A 15,710-nucleotide genomic window follows, 5' to 3' on the forward strand; every position below is an offset into this window, starting at 1 on the left:
CCTTATACCTGTTACCTTCAATGCTCTTCACAAAACTACTTGTTTAAATCCTGTTTCAGCAGTATCCTAGAACAAGTGTTTATTGAGCAAAGATCTTGTCTGACTCAYGACATCAACTGCTCTGTAGACACCAAACTAATTTTGTATGCTCATCTTCTTTCAAGGTTTGGGAGTTAATATCAGRCACCCAAACAATACTGTTCCTGACTAAACTGTAAATAAAATCTAAGCTAGCTCAAGTTTTGCTTAAGGTTACTGAAGTAAATCTTTGTGCCAGGCTAAGGAAAAGTAGTTCTAAGTTATTTGCTTTCCTTTAATAYAAGACTTCCAAATAGAGGGAGGATATAACTAAGTTTATGGCAGCAAGTGTTCATTCTTTTTATCTGCACTCTACAGAGTAGTTTTTAGCAGACCAGCATCTACAGGAGTAGCTTCAGGCTGAGCATACAAAGATTAGGATATAGTAGGAACAGTATGAGCCATGGTATGAGGAAAGTATAGGTTCTTTCTGAGAAAAGTCTGAAAGCAGACATAACTCCCACCAGACCACCAAAATCCAGGCTTTGCTCTTAATAATGCAGTTCAGTCCTTCTATAATGTCTCCGATAAGAAAACACATGTTCTCAAATTTTCTTAAAAATACAAATAAATAAGTCTGCCATTGGTGCAAATATGAATGCTTGTAGAACTTTGTAACAGGAAGGGACAGTAAGAGTCTGCAGCATCTTAACATTTCCCTTCACCAGGTTTCCTACACCTTAATGCTCTAGTGCACTTAGCAAACTTGGGTAATGTTCTCAAAAACTACAAAAACCACAGGAAAATACTTCATTTTCCATTCAACTGCAAGTGTTCAAAAGACAGCATTTTTGTTTGCCCCCTGCCTCCTGAGCACCTATGCAGGAGATTCACAGTAGAGACCAGAGCATGGGGACTCTAAGCAGCCCAGCTGAAATGTGTTTGTGTTGAATCCTGAGAAGAACTGAAGGAGATGGCAGGTCCTGCAGTCCTCTGCTTCCAGGAGTCCTGTGATGTCCTTACGTGATAGACTCCGAGGCAAAACACTCTTCTGAGCTTTTTTAAAAACTGTTGACATTAATGAGCTATGTGAAATTTTATATATCTGATACATGATTGAACAGCTCTGATACATTCTGGAATCTCTGGTGGAGATTATGATCTTTATGGAGTGCAAATTAGGACAATTACAGAATGATGGTTAAAGCTAAGCTTAAATGCATGGGGATATTCTCAAAAGGCTAACACAAAATCTTCTGGAGAATATAGGATCTGTGCCAACTTGTAGTTGACCTTATCTCAAGAACCACTCTACTGGTGTTTCCCTGTCTGAAAGATTTCAGTTCATTGTGRTCTGGGCTATAACCTGGACCTAATCACCATTATTTTTCCTGGTTGTAGTAAATAAACAGATATTAAACCCCGACATTTTTAACCTAATCAGATAAAGGTTTCATGCTTCAATTACCTTGCTATTCAACCTCACACATGACAGGAAGGTACAGATGGTTTTAATCAAAGAGTACCAGGCTGCAAGATGTATATAAATACAGAAATATAGATGTTTGTAAAGAGCACGGGCAAAATACACAGAAAATTTCTACAGACTGCTGGTTTTATTGAGGCCTTTGAAACAAATTAAAATTACCAAAGCTAATTATCAGTACAGAGGTATTGCTGCTACTTAATGATAATAYGGACATACCTGTAAATAAAATGTTCCCTTAGGTTGAGCATATAGCATTAAAAAGCTGTAATCCAAATTCTGTTTAGTTCTCCACCTAAACATAAGCAGCAAATTCTGATAAGCTTTTTGGGAGGGTTGCAAGAGTTATTTCTATAATAAGAGAACTTCTAATGCTCTGCATTTTTTGTCTCTACAATAAAATTGTAAGGTTGAATATTGAACCCATTGTTAAGTGCAAAAGCATTTCTCTACAATCAGTGTCAACATTAAATATTTTTATTTTCCTATAAAAGTTAACATTAAATAAAAATTTTCATCTATATCAGTGGCACTTGAAACATAATGTCTAACAAGTTATTCATATCAAATGACTCACAAGATTCTACTCATTATTTTATGAACAGTAGAGATTAACACACATGGATTATTCAAAGATGAAAAAGTAATTTCAGCAGCACAAAAACAAGTTGATAAACTTAATTTTCAGGTTTAAATATCAACATAGATGTTGGGCAATCTTTTATTTTACCAGAGGATGAAGYTGATGTTTGATAATCAACACTGAAAGACTAAAGAGTAATTTTGCAGTATTTAATTAACATAAAAGTGTATCCTTCATATCTAATCATAACTAAAACTAAAGTATATAAATTGTTAATGTTATGAAACATGTAAGGTTTATCTATAAAGACAATATACATACATACATATACATACAYATACYTGCTGATTTCTCTWGCCTGAACTTTYAGTACTGCAGCTCTCTTGCTGCACTGTAGCACTGCTGCACTTCTGATAAAATAGTTATTGCTGATTGAAAGTAAATTACTTTCCACCAATAAATATTTTTTTTAATGGTATAATCTCTGTCTTAGTGAATTTAGGGCACGTGAATGAATGAAATCACCATTTAGGATGTATTAACAGTAGATTAAAAGTCCATGATCACCAAAAGTTAGGTCATTAATTAAAACCACAGTAGCTGYCAGTAGTTAAATAGGGGGCCACATGGGTTTTTTTTCTGTGTTATTGGTCACATTAAAGGTTTTTCTATTTTTTCTTTTATGACCAGATCATATAGCCTATTGCCTTTTAGAATCAAGAACCAAAGCAGACACCTTGGCTCTCACCCTGAAGYTAATGTGCAGCATAGCTTTTCTCAAGATCCCCTTGTGTAATAAAATTTTTTTAAAAGTAAAGTTAAGGTCCTTTAGCTCTGAAACACAACAACATTATCAGCTCAACAATTTTCTGAATTTTCCATTCTACACTCTTAGCAAAAWTTTTTAGGTTTTATATAGCCATCATACCTTACTCTGTCCTCAGAATCCCCAAATGTTTTCTTCAGGTTAGAAAGATCTGGATAATAAGAAGCAGGAGGAGAAATAACCTCTAGGACTCCAGACTGGACTTCTCTGGGGAAGCTGTGAAGAGAATCTTAGTGAAACCCCATCCGTCAAAAAGACTTTWGAGGGAAACAACAGACAGCAGCTCTCCAGGCTTAGCTCTGCTCCTCCCCAGGTGGAATTCATAACTCCAGCAAAAAACTGTGAATTTGGAAYCAAGAAGAGATCTTTAACAACCATCAAAACAGATTGATTAGGAACTCTACCAAGTCTCAGAAAACACTTGAGAGAAGTGTGTCTCAGAAGTCCTGCATCTGTAGATGCTTACTAACAATCCTGAGCTAGTTGCCAAAATAGCAGTATTTTACAGTAATTTAGGCAGCAGTAATTTACAACCAAATGCACTATCTAGAACAACACACAACTGTTTCCCCTTGCATGAGAGCTCCCTGTGTCCTTACCCKTGCTGCAGCTCTACTTTCTAAGCAGAATAATACTGTCTCAGAGTAGTTTAAAATAGGGAGTCTGCATCTAGTCTCTGCTCCAAGGAAAAATTTTCCATTTAAAGAGACATTGAAAAAATGGGTAACTACTTTGGGATCCAAACCTTGAAGTCAAACCTCCCCCTTCCTCCAAAAAAATACCACAAACCAATGAACCAAACCAAACAAAACTCAAACAAAAAAACCACAACCCCCATATACATTTAAAAAACCCAACACAAAACAGGTAGTTTTCAAAATTGCATTTCCCATTTCCTATGATTAGTGTAAAAAAGATAACACTAAAAATTAAGCTCATCAGAGTACCAGCATTATGGACAAAATAATCTCATCTTACTGTGGAACCCTGACCAAGCATCTACTCTGCAGGTTTGTTTTTTTTTTTCCAAAAGCCATAAAGAAATAATCAAAATGATCTAAATGTTTGAATTGCTGTAGATATTGTACCTTGGCGGTGCCAAGAAAGTGCCTCTACCCCTTGTCCTGGCTGCAGCATTCCCAGCTGAAAACTGGAATTTTACCCCTCTGGAAGCAGGAAATGATTAACACAGCTTAGCTAACAGGCTCAGTGTGAGGAATCTTCTGGGGGAAACCCACAGGTGAAACAGTCTGGAAAACCACTGAGTGAAGGAGGAGTGCAGGAACCCTCAAATGAGAAGGAAAAGGTCAACTCCTCTAGGGATCTTGTTCAAGAATGGTAAGAGCAAGATAAGCAGAACTACAGTGGGAACGAGGCTTCAATTTGACATCTCTAAGGTTAATTTGGCAAAGCAGAGAATACCCATCTCATATTGTCCATCATGTTACAGACTCTAACATTATAAATGTAATCCCATTGCTGTCCCAAGTCTATTGTCTTCATGAAAAATAGTTTAAAAAAGGAAACAAAGACATCTGGGAAAACATGTAGRTGTGGCACTTGGGGACATAGTGGTGGCAGTGATGGGCTAATGGTTGAACTCCATTGATCTTCCAGTCAGGGAAGGGATTCTGTGATTCTATAACAGATGGCAGAATGCACTGCAGGTTTGTGTAGTCAGAGGGGACCTAATACATGTAGCCTCAGGTGCATGAATTGTATCATTAATTTTATTAAGTAAATATTAATCCAAGATTTAAGCTGAGACCTTGACTGGTTAAAGCACATCATCAAATAAGAAAAGAAAAATAAACTGATGTACATAATTCTGTTCTGAATTTCACAGTATGTTATGGCACACATTCCAAGAGTACACTTGTACCTCATTACTCAGCAGTTCCATCTCACTGCTGAAATGTTTTAATTCTTTCCATGAAAGCTCACAATGTGTTCACACTGGTGGTTACACACTGGGTGTTACACTTTGTGTGCCTTACCTGGTTTTAATATTTTCTGCAACAGTCTTAACATACTCAGCATCCACCTAAAGAAAACAAGGGAGGGTTTCATTAGAAGTCACCCATTTTTGTAATAAACAACACTTTTCACGAAATATTTATATGCAAACAATTTCTATTCTCTAACTCTTTTCCTTCCGAACAAAYGTGCCATGTTACAGCAGCTTTTCTACTAAAGGCCAGTAGGGGCTTTTCAAGCCAACCAAACTTTCAATGTAGTTCACTTTTGCTTCTAACTCTCTCCTGCTGTCATTTCTGCATTTTGTTTTTCAGTGCTTTTACAGAAGGCCAGGMTATTTTCTGACTAAAATTCTGTTCAGTTAGGCCAGTAAAGCACAGCTATTTAACTCTAAACAGTAGAAAAGAGCTGGTTAGGGTCATCCAAAAATCATAAAAGAGGCCTAAAGCAGAGGAGAAGAGTCACCTAAACAAAATATTCTAAAGCCAGAGATTAAATKTTTTATTTACTTTGTTATTCATTCAACAAACTTATGGCTCTTTGTCTGGAAATTTTGAGGACATACTTATTCATTACTGCTGTTTCATAAAAGTAACMGTTTTAGTGTGCAAAACACATCTGTTAACTACACTAAGAGTGCAAAGTTTTATGGCTGTGATTACTAAAGCAACTCAATATCTGTCTTTGYAGTACGGAATTTTTTCTTTAAATAAACAAATAATTGTTATCAGTTATATATTAAATTTCTAATAAATAAAAAGGAAGCGAAGAACTGTGATAAGAAAAAAAAATACCCAGAACTTAAAACTCAGACAATAAGTTACTCTGATTTAACCCATGATGACATTTACCATCATAAACATTTATGTTGATCTTCTGAAAGTTTCTGGGAAAAAGGAAGGTGTGGATTTATGACCAGTGAACACACCTGTCTTCCTCTCATAATAAAATGCTCTTATCACTTCTCATATCAGCACAGTTACCTGCTCCAATTTACTGCATGGCTGAAAAAATGGAAGCTGTGAGAACATGACTTTGGGGTTGGGAGAAAAGGGAGAGTAATTCTTACAATTTAGGCAGTTTAATCCTAAATTGGCTGATATGGAGAATTACTACAACCACAGCTCCTGATTGTTCAAAGTGTCACATTGAGTCTCTCCACAGAGGGAAACTATTCAGAAGTTAACCCTTAAAAATTCACAGAACCCTCTGAAGCCCTGTAATAAGAAATTCATAACTGCCAGGGCTCTTCATTGGGAAATACCAACTGCAAAGTAAGTTCAGATCCTAAAACCTATTCTAAAGAGGAATTACAGCCAATAAAATTGGTCCTCTGTATGCATCATTGTGATCCAAACAGAAAAGTAGAAGTCACGGCCAAACTTTTTAAAGTAAACTATACTCTGTTTGACACTTTTACACCTGCAAAAGTGATGGATAAACCATAAAAAAAGCAAATTGTAACTGCTAATGAATACATGCATGAATCTAATGCTGTCTATGGAAGGACAAAGAAATATGAAAAATAAATATGAAGTCTGAATAATTGCACAGTCAATTTACCTGCAAGAAGCTATCACTAGTTAATTCCCTTCTGTGGCTTTTTTTTTCTGATGTAAACAAGACATTTTTGAGTGAGAAAAAAATGTATTTATCCCTAATATCTTACCTAGAGCACTATTTACTTTCCCAGACATGTTCAAGGCTCTGAACAGTTTTCTCTTGCATGGGAAAATGCCAAAACACATGCAGAAGGCTCCAATATGTTAAGATGTTTTGCAAGATACATGTTCTCAAACCAGCAGATAAATAATTTTGTGAAACTAAGTTTACTTTCTTCACGTTCTATGGCACTTCTCTGTGGAGGACTTAACATTTCATTCTGGAACCAGAAATCCTTACTTTCAGAGATAAATAATGAGTTCATACAGTTTTGTTCGAGAATCTGACTGTGTTGATAAATGCAAATACAACTTTTTACCCTTTGATCACCTGCATTACAGGGGTTTTTTTCCCACATAGGAGCACTGAGGCACCAACTGCTCACCATCTCCTCCAGCYCTGAAGAAATCCCTCCCAAAGGCTAAGCTAACAGTGTTTTGCAGCCTCTCCTGCACTGTTACTCTTAGACATAAATCTCCATATTGTCTATCAGCATTCTGCACCTTTCCATGCAMACTCACCTCTGCTATAAAGATGATTATTAGGCAGTCCTTCTTTTGCTCTTCAGAAAGTTCGAATAGTAGGGAATGCAGTGTATCAATCAGGTAATTTTGTTTTTCCCTTTTCACAGTAGGAATACCCATCACCAGGGAGACTGCAAAAAGAGAATGCCTCAAACCATGTAATTTTAAGGGAAGCTGAAATTATATTTTAATTTTGATTTGATGTGACCACAAATACACYTGTACTTAGTAAAATGCAATCTTGCTATTGTGATTTTCCTGTGCAAATAGAAGAAGATTAAACATGGAGCATTTTTTTATTAGTGACACTGATCGATGGGCACTCCAGTGAAAACTAAAACACTAGATCACATTGCTACAACTACACCTACWAATGAGAAATCTGTAGAAAGTTATCCATTGTCATGAGCAAGGCCAAAGGTTTTTTTTTAGTTAAATCAAAAGTGCTGCCAGTGTGTCTTCATATAAGATCACCCTATAGAAAAGTAAAAAAATCAATAAAATACTAAACTCTGCAAAATGGTTGACCACCTTCATTGTTTACCATTTCTGTATGTTCCTTTTACCTGTCACATGACAGGACAATATGTTTCTACTTTGTATTATAGCTCATTGGAATTTGCTATGATTTCTACAGTGTCAGCTGATTTCTGTTGTGGATGAAAAGGCTACATTGATATATTAATATCCTTTACATGGTCATATCTCTCCTTTCTTTGCTTCTCACCCTGGCAAACTGACTGCATCGTAAATTTGCCTTGGCTTCCTCATCCATACTAATTTTGTGGGGAAAGAAATGTCAGCTACTGCATCATAGCTATATGAATGTATGATGGAAACCAAAAACAATTTTGTTTTTCAATTAAGACTATTTCTATTGATATTTCAAAAGGCTTTCAGAATACTTTGAGATAAGACTTGAAATAGGAGTGGGCAAAATTTACAAATTTACAAATTACTTCTGCTATTGCCATTAAAATTCATTCAGCTTGGCAACATTATAAAGTTAAGGGAGAAAGCCCATTCTGAACTTTTAAGTGTGCTTTACTGCTAGAATGTTATATAAAATGCAAACATATGGAAAATATAAGCCAAACTTTATTTCCTACCTCCAGTTCTCTGTTGCCCAAAAATAACATTTGGGAAACTTGCATCCTCATAYTCTCGAAGGTGAGGTAGGTAGTAGTACATGTTTGCAAGATGCACGGGGAGTTTTCTGGGGAGGTTTAACTCTTTCCACTTGACATCATCTTAAAGACACAACCAACCCAGAGATACACATAAAAAGTCAGCATGAGAAGCCTGTTGCTTCACTTGTTTTGTTCAACTGAATGCTGGCAGATTGCCACACAGAAGGTTATTGAATCAGAACTATTGCTCAGAAGTGATTATAAGTCATATATATGACATTATATTAAATTGAGAATTTCCCAGTAGAACTCCTTCCCACCCAGGTGATGGGGCAGATCTCCAAGCTTGAACACCCTGGGAACTCCATCCATATTTCCCTGTGTGTACACACGTGCAGGATTGAGTCATCTTAAAACACAGTAAATTATTTCAAAGGCAGCAGTAAAAAAACGGTTTGGTTTGGTTTTGCTTTTTTTTTTTTTTTTTTTACATAGCTGGCAAACAATTTTTAAATGGAAAGAAACACAGATTCTGATGAATAACTGGTTTTACTACTTAATAAACTTAAATGTTTTCCCCAAAAAGCAACACATGGTGGTTTTCACAGCTCAAGCAAAAGTTCTCCAGTTATAAAAAGTTCTATGGTAAAAGGGACAACCACATACAGGCCTTTAAAAACTATTCATGAAACAAAAGACTAAAGCAGTTAAGAGAAAAGCAGGGATTTGTTTTCTTTACTGCTTTAAAATAAAGATGAAATCAACAGAAGGTTTATTGACTGGGATGGAAAGTTATTTTTCCTAAGAAATGCATCTAAGATAACTTCCAAAATTTACCACCCTTCAAAGTTACATACAAGTCTCACGAGACCAACAACAACTTTATTAGATCAATGAAGGCAGAGGCTTACTGAATGTATTTTAAGTTTTTTTCGCTTCTGAAGGATACTCCCACTGAAAATTAAGACTCAAAAGAGATTCTCTACCTTACAGAAAACAGTTTAAAAAACCTCAAACAAGCATATATGTATATATATGCCCAGAAATTTGTGTATGAGAGAGACACCCACAAGTCCTCCCACACTGTTAAGTGGTTCAATATATTGAAATTTTTCTGCATAGAAAATTTTCCTTTTTTATCACCTTCACATCTTTCCAAGGACTTTCAATGTTTATTTGGAAGTAGTACCTATCAAGTACTGGGCAGGGGAATTTAGTTCCATTGAACACAATAAACCTTTTCATTTTTGTTGTACAAGAAAACATGGCTGCAATGGGAAGCAGAAGGGTAAGTAAAAATAAAAGAAACTTTTTCAGTGATTTTATGCAATTTCTGCCTTAAATCCTGTGAACTGACATGTTTAATACTCTGATATTTAGCTGGCTCCAATACGAATCAAGAGCAGGGGGAAGGGGACTCTCCTTTACTACTATTTTGTGCATCATTCTTTGCTCACGGTATGTGGGGCTGCTGACAACATGACTATTTTAAAGCTCCTAAGGCCACCACCCTGGCAATGCTCAGCCCTTTGTTTATGCACATCAGAGCAGTCCCAGTGAATTAATAATGAATAAACACACAAAAACTGGCAGGGAAGATCAGGGGAAACAAATCTGACTGTACAAAAAAGAAATACACCTTGTTTTTTCTTCCCCCATAACAGTCCGGGTTAATTCCTTATTTTAGTCTGGTTACCAGCCTGCTGTACTGAATGAAAATAGGAATTGTTAAATGGCAGTGTTCAGACACACCCAGACTCTTTCTGGAGTTGGGATATGCTATGAAATGTCACCAGCACAGAGATGCCTCTTCTAACTCCCCTTCTCTCCCCAGGGAAGTAGCTCTGCCAATCTCAACAGGGAGGAAGGCAGATCCTGCACAATKAGATCATTTATTTTAAGGAACAAAATCAAACTATCAATCTACTGCATGCAATGACAGTGTGCAGATGTATGGAGATGTACAATAGTCTGTAAGGCAACAATGGAAAGAAGCCAGACCACTAAACTTTACATGTTGGTGTCCCACAGAAAACCAAAACCCCCCCAAACCACCAAACAAAAAACCAACCCCACAAAAACCAACCAACCAACCAATAGCCAAAAAACCCCCGAGAAACACCTACAAACCTGTGTGATTTTTTGTCATGTTCATTCTTCTTGCGACTATACGTTTAATTTCATCTAGGGCACTGCTCAGTTCRTGTGATCTTTTTTTATTTTCCTTTTCAGCATACAATAGTCTTTTTTGAAGTTCCAGCAACTCGTGTTGGTACATATCTAAGTCATTTCCTGCAATAAGAACAWAATTTCTTTTCAGAAAGGTGATTTATATGAAGGAATGAAGTTAAAGAATGGCAGATGGTCCAGAAAATGACATCACCAAAATGCATAAATAATAATAATAAAGTTTGTTCAAGAGAAGACATCTGGAAGAGTATTAAGAAGGTAGAGTTTAGGCAGCACAGCTGGGTGAAGGCAAATTGAAGACAAAACCAAAAATRTGAAATCCATAAGGAAAACATGAGTGAAAGACAATGAGTTGCAGGGGAAGGTGCTACGTTTTTCACAGATAAGAAACCTTGAAGACCCTTTTCACATTGAAAAGTATAATTAAGTAATGGCTTGTCTTTTTTATCAAACAAATTTCCAGGGATTSTAACCTGTAAAAGAGACTAAGAGCAAAATGCAGAGGTAATAAAAATTTGTGAGGATTTGCAGAGGTGTTTCAAACTGGAATTAATATCCATTTTGGATAAAATGGGAGTTTCATTTGCATTAAACTCAAGTCCTTTATTTGATCAATAAATGTGTGATTGGAAGACTCTGAAGTTTAAAACATTTAGAAAGAAAGTGGTTAGATAAAAAGAAATATTCATGTGATCGATACTGCCATTGTTTGCCTCATTAAAATTTTCAAGTATGTTTAGTAAAATGCCCATAAAATAAATGCTTCCTAAAATTTTCTGACACTCTTAAAAATGTTTTGACTTGTAAGAAAGACATTTGTATGTATGAGTATTTTATACTATGCAGCTATGATCATAAATTGAGCATTGCTGAAGGGAGGGGAACACTGCATGCAACAAGACAGTTCTACTTGATTAAAGTAGGCTTCCCTGAAAAAAATAAGAACAAATAAAAGCAAAACAAATGGAAGATCAAAACAGATGAAAAGTCTATATTTAAACAATATAAAACACATTAAAATAGATTTCAAATTTTAAAAAATCTCTCAACAACGCATAAGGCTAGAGAGCTAAAACCCCAAACAAAGTAAATTTTTGGAATACCTAAGAAAAATCCCTTTCATCAGTAGCCATGTAGGATTACACTTTCTTGTTTATGSTTTTCTTTTGTAGCTGTGTTTCCAATGCCATAATGCAATCTTTAGCTCTTTTTCTTTAGCATGTATATGAATAAAATAAAAAACAGAAGGTTTAAGCTGATTTAGGTACTCACAGATAACCATCACACTATTTTCATAGAAGGAAAGTGATTCCAAATAGAAGATGTAAACATGACGAAGATGCATCTTGCAATTCCAAGACAAATTCAGAGGTATAAGGTAAAGATAGAGTAGCAGATGTGCATTTTTCTTTAAATTCCAATTTATAGAAGGAATTAGTAATGAAATTGCAGGCAAGTTATAACATCATAGTCCCTCTCTTCACAATTCTCTCAGCCATGCAGTGTCAGCATGACTCAAAATCACCAGTGTCACCACTGGACTCACTTTTAGGCAAACACCAAGCAATTGTAGTTTTATTTGCTTACCTACAGGTGAGCCTACCAAAATATCACAGGTGCCTCTTGCAAATAAAATGTCAACACTCAGCTGTCACTGAGTGYACCCAAAGAACCTGGCATTTGTAATCAGCCTTACCTATTTCTTCAGGCCAGAAGAGGGAAACTAYGTTCTTAAGTCTTTCAGAATTGAAGCCTCTCTTCAGTTAAGAGAAAAAAATTCTCAGTAATCACTTATCTCACTTGATTTTGACAGCTCAGGAAGCAAGGGTTTGACAAAAAGAATCCTTAGTGAAGAATGAATTTATTATAAAAATATATAGTCTGAAATAGAACATGAAATGTTCTAAATTTTACTAGAGCTCATGYAAATTAACTACATTAGCTATTACTAAGCCTTTGGAAAAATTGTTTAGAAAGCAACATGAAGCTAAACACCTTAAATATTTCAACAGTCCTTAACTTTAAATGGATCTGTGTGTGGAAAATGTTCTTTCAGTATCTAATGATCCCCAGAGAACTAAAACAGCTGCTTGCAAGAGAGTGCTTAGAAAGACACAAGACGTTTTTACAAATACTGTGCTTTCTGAACAGGAGGGCCAGGGAGAAGGAGCTTTGGGACAKCATGAAACACTCTGTGCCCAGCAATTGCCTGACTTGGCAATGCCTTGTCCAACAATGGCTCCATCAGCAGTGAGCAGTGTCAGGATAAAACCAGAAAAGAGCAAGATGAGGACCTACAGCAAAACCACCAAAAGCAAATGAAGGTAAAGGCAGCCCTGCAGAGAGATCCCAAAAAATCAGAGCTGGGCAATCACCAACCATTCAACAAGGGAAAGTGTTGGATTCTGCACCTGGGAAGGGGCAACCCTGGATGTATGGACAGACTGGGGAATGAGAGGCTGAAGAGCAAAGCTCTGCAAAGGCACCTCGTGGTCCGGGTCAATGAATGTGAGTCAGCAGTGCTGTGGCAGCCAAGAGTGCCAACTGTCCTGGGGGACATCGGGCACAGCATCGCCAGCCGGGCACGGGGGGATTGTCCTGCTCTGCTCTGACCTGGGGCAGCCTCACCTCCAGTGCTGGGGGCAGCTTTGGGTGCCGTGACATAAAAAAGACATTAAACCATTAGAGAGTGCCCAAAGGAGGGCCACAAGGATGGTGAAGGGCCTTGAGGGGAAGCGTGTGAGGAGCGGCTGAGGGCACTGGGTCTGTTCAGCCTGGAAAAGAGGAGACTGAGGGGAGAGCTCAGTGTGGCCTTCAACATCCTCACCAGGGGAAAAGAGGGGCAGGCACTGATCTCTCCACTCTCCTGAGCAGKGACAGGACTYGAGRGAATGGCTTGGAGTTGTGTCAGAGAGGTTTAGGTTGGGTATCAGGAAAAAGGTTCTTCACCCAGTCAGTGTTTGGACACCAGAACAGGCTCCCTGGGGAAAGTGGACACAGCACCAGCCTGACAGAKTTCAAGAAGCATTTGAGCAACACTCTCAGGCACATAGTATGACTCTGTGCAGGGCCAGAAGTCGGACTCATTGATCCCTGTGGGTTCATTCCAACTCAGCATATTCTGTGATTCTCTGTAAAGGCTTCTTCTCCCCTTGGTGAGCTGAAGATGAATCACTCTGCTGTGCTAAGAATGGTTCACTGAATCTCTCTTCTAGGAAAAGTTCATGGGGCTACACTGGTTACAAGCCATGGGAGAAAAAAAAGASCCAGCCACCTCCAGGACACAGTGAYAGCRCTCAAAGTTTCTGCAATGAATTTTCAGCTCTACTGTAGCATTTTCTCTGTTAASTACACATTGGCATACGTACCTATGGATACTGTCATTCTAAGATAGCAACATTTAAAATTGTTTTAAATGCAATCTAGTGTTATCTCCTAATAGATACATTATATATATAACTTCCTGCACTGGAAATTGGAACTGTTTAGAAACAATACTAATCTCTAAAGCAAATACTCATTCTAAAAGCCAACTGATTATTTCTCTTAGCTCCACATACATATATTTCCTCTAATAATATAAATGCTTTCAGTTTCATTTCTGGCAATATTTCAGAGTTGTGGAACAATTCATCACTATCTCCTCCTTAAACAGAAAAGAAAATAAAAGGAGAATTTGGAGTGGCAGAAAAGAGGGAAGAAAACACTCCAGTCTAGCAGTGAAACTTGTTCCTATTTCTTCATTACAAGCTACACTGTTTATTTTAGAAACTGAAATTTAGTTAATGGTCTCCTTAAAAGAAAACTTACAAGCAYACTAACTGCAAGAGATCATGTTCTACTCTGTGCTTGGAAGCACTGCTCACTGTTCAGGATAATGAGGCACATTAAACCACTGAGGCATGCATTGCACTAATAACTGGCAATTTATTATCTCCCCATAACTGATCTAATATGAGAGACCTTTCTGAATCTTGTTACATGCTTCGCACGCTCAGGTTTTGTGCTCTCTGAGTAAGGAAGGAAAAAAAAAATTCCCCAAATAATGCCGCTGTCTCAGGTCAGAACAGCCAGTTCTTAGGCAAACATTTAAATCCAGCAATGTGCATTACCTTTAACTATTTTCTTACAGCCTTACAGCACAGTATTTTCTGTGTCTTCCAACACATTTGAGATGTCTACTCGCCTTTGACAGGGTCCACATCAGGAGCTACAAGGCAGTGGAGGGACTTTGCATTAACCCAGGACATCAAAGAAAAGCACTGTGCCAGCAATTTGGGGCAGGGGATAGGCTTCCTCTATTCCCCTACAGGCCACATTGGGGAGACAGTCAAAATACTTTCAGTATTAAAACTAACACACACCCTTACAGAGTTAAAGGCAGCTCAAAGTTAATAATTGGATTTTTAAAACTCACACAATTTTCTAATAAACATGGATTCCCTTTTGGGTTTGGCATAGAATACTTTTTACTGAACTATTTACATACTGTATCTGACTGAAAATAAATTAGCAAACTTGTTTCAAAGAAAATACAACTAAACACTAATAATATTTTCTTAAATGTTGGCAAATAATCCTCCTTTTACACCCAAGCCTTTTCCTATATTAGAATGTAGTGAAAAGTGATCTTAAAACATTCAGTCAGAACATCACCATATAGCAAAACAATATTACTAACATAAGTGAAAAAATACAGAAATTGAATGGATATTGCATGGTGTTTGCCCATAATTGATACACTTTGGCTTTAAGGTAGTACCTATTCACTTCAAGCAATGGCTATTGCTTTGTTCTCATTGGTATTTTTAATATTTTACTTCTCTTCCTGAGGTAGCAACAWTTACTAAATTATACACACAATTAATTAAATATATAGCCATTAACKAAGGTATTTCTAGATAAAACYCTGTTCCTGAAGACTCAGTATACARCAGTAGGAAAGCACAAAAATCATGCATTTACTCATGTTTAAGCACAGGTTGTGATGAGACACAGTCCAGCAAACCAAGAGAGGCCAGAAATGCTCCCTCATCCCCTTCTCTACAAAACCCAACAATAACTGGCCTCCTTTTATACCACAAGATTTATGGCTCAGTTCCTCTACTCTTTAGGCACTGTCCTGCTTGAAGTTACAGTAAGAAGCAGCAGACTCTTCATTTAGGAAATTGGAAGCCTAGACGCCAGGAAAACTACACCGATTTTCTAAATCTTGCACATGAATTTTGAAATAAAATTTTGGATCTGTAAATACTTTAAGTGGGCTATTTAAGGCTGTTGTATTTTGTTCGGTTTTGGGTTTTTTTGTTTGTTT

At 37.0% G+C, this 15,710-nt stretch overlaps 1 protein-coding gene across 2 annotated transcripts in view; it reads right to left on the bottom strand.

The window, feature by feature from the left end:
• MGAT4D (MGAT4 family member D) overlaps positions 1-15,710 on the bottom strand; it is a 33,294-nt gene that overhangs the window by 12,786 nt on the left and 4,798 nt on the right. Inside the window, exons 2-7 of one of the 2 annotated variants that reach the window (XM_057385496.1) lie at positions 10,337-10,498; positions 8,186-8,326; positions 7,074-7,207; positions 4,911-4,957; positions 3,016-3,129; positions 1,724-1,799 (exon numbers count right to left, since the gene is read on the bottom strand). In XM_057385496.1, the coding sequence (XP_057241479.1) occupies positions 1,724-1,799; positions 3,016-3,129; positions 4,911-4,957; positions 7,074-7,207; positions 8,186-8,326; positions 10,337-10,498 (674 nt within the window). The remainder of the gene's footprint in view (positions 1-1,723; positions 1,800-3,015; positions 3,130-4,910; positions 4,958-7,073; positions 7,208-8,185; positions 8,327-10,336; positions 10,499-15,710) is intronic. The other variant, XM_057385497.1, reaches the window with a different exon arrangement.

Source organism: Malurus melanocephalus, unplaced genomic scaffold (genome assembly GCF_030028575.1).
Source record: "Malurus melanocephalus ecotype Western Australia unplaced genomic scaffold, MMel_1.1 scaffold_833, whole genome shotgun sequence".
In the NCBI taxonomy this organism is placed as follows: domain Eukaryota; kingdom Metazoa; phylum Chordata; class Aves; order Passeriformes; family Maluridae; genus Malurus; species Malurus melanocephalus.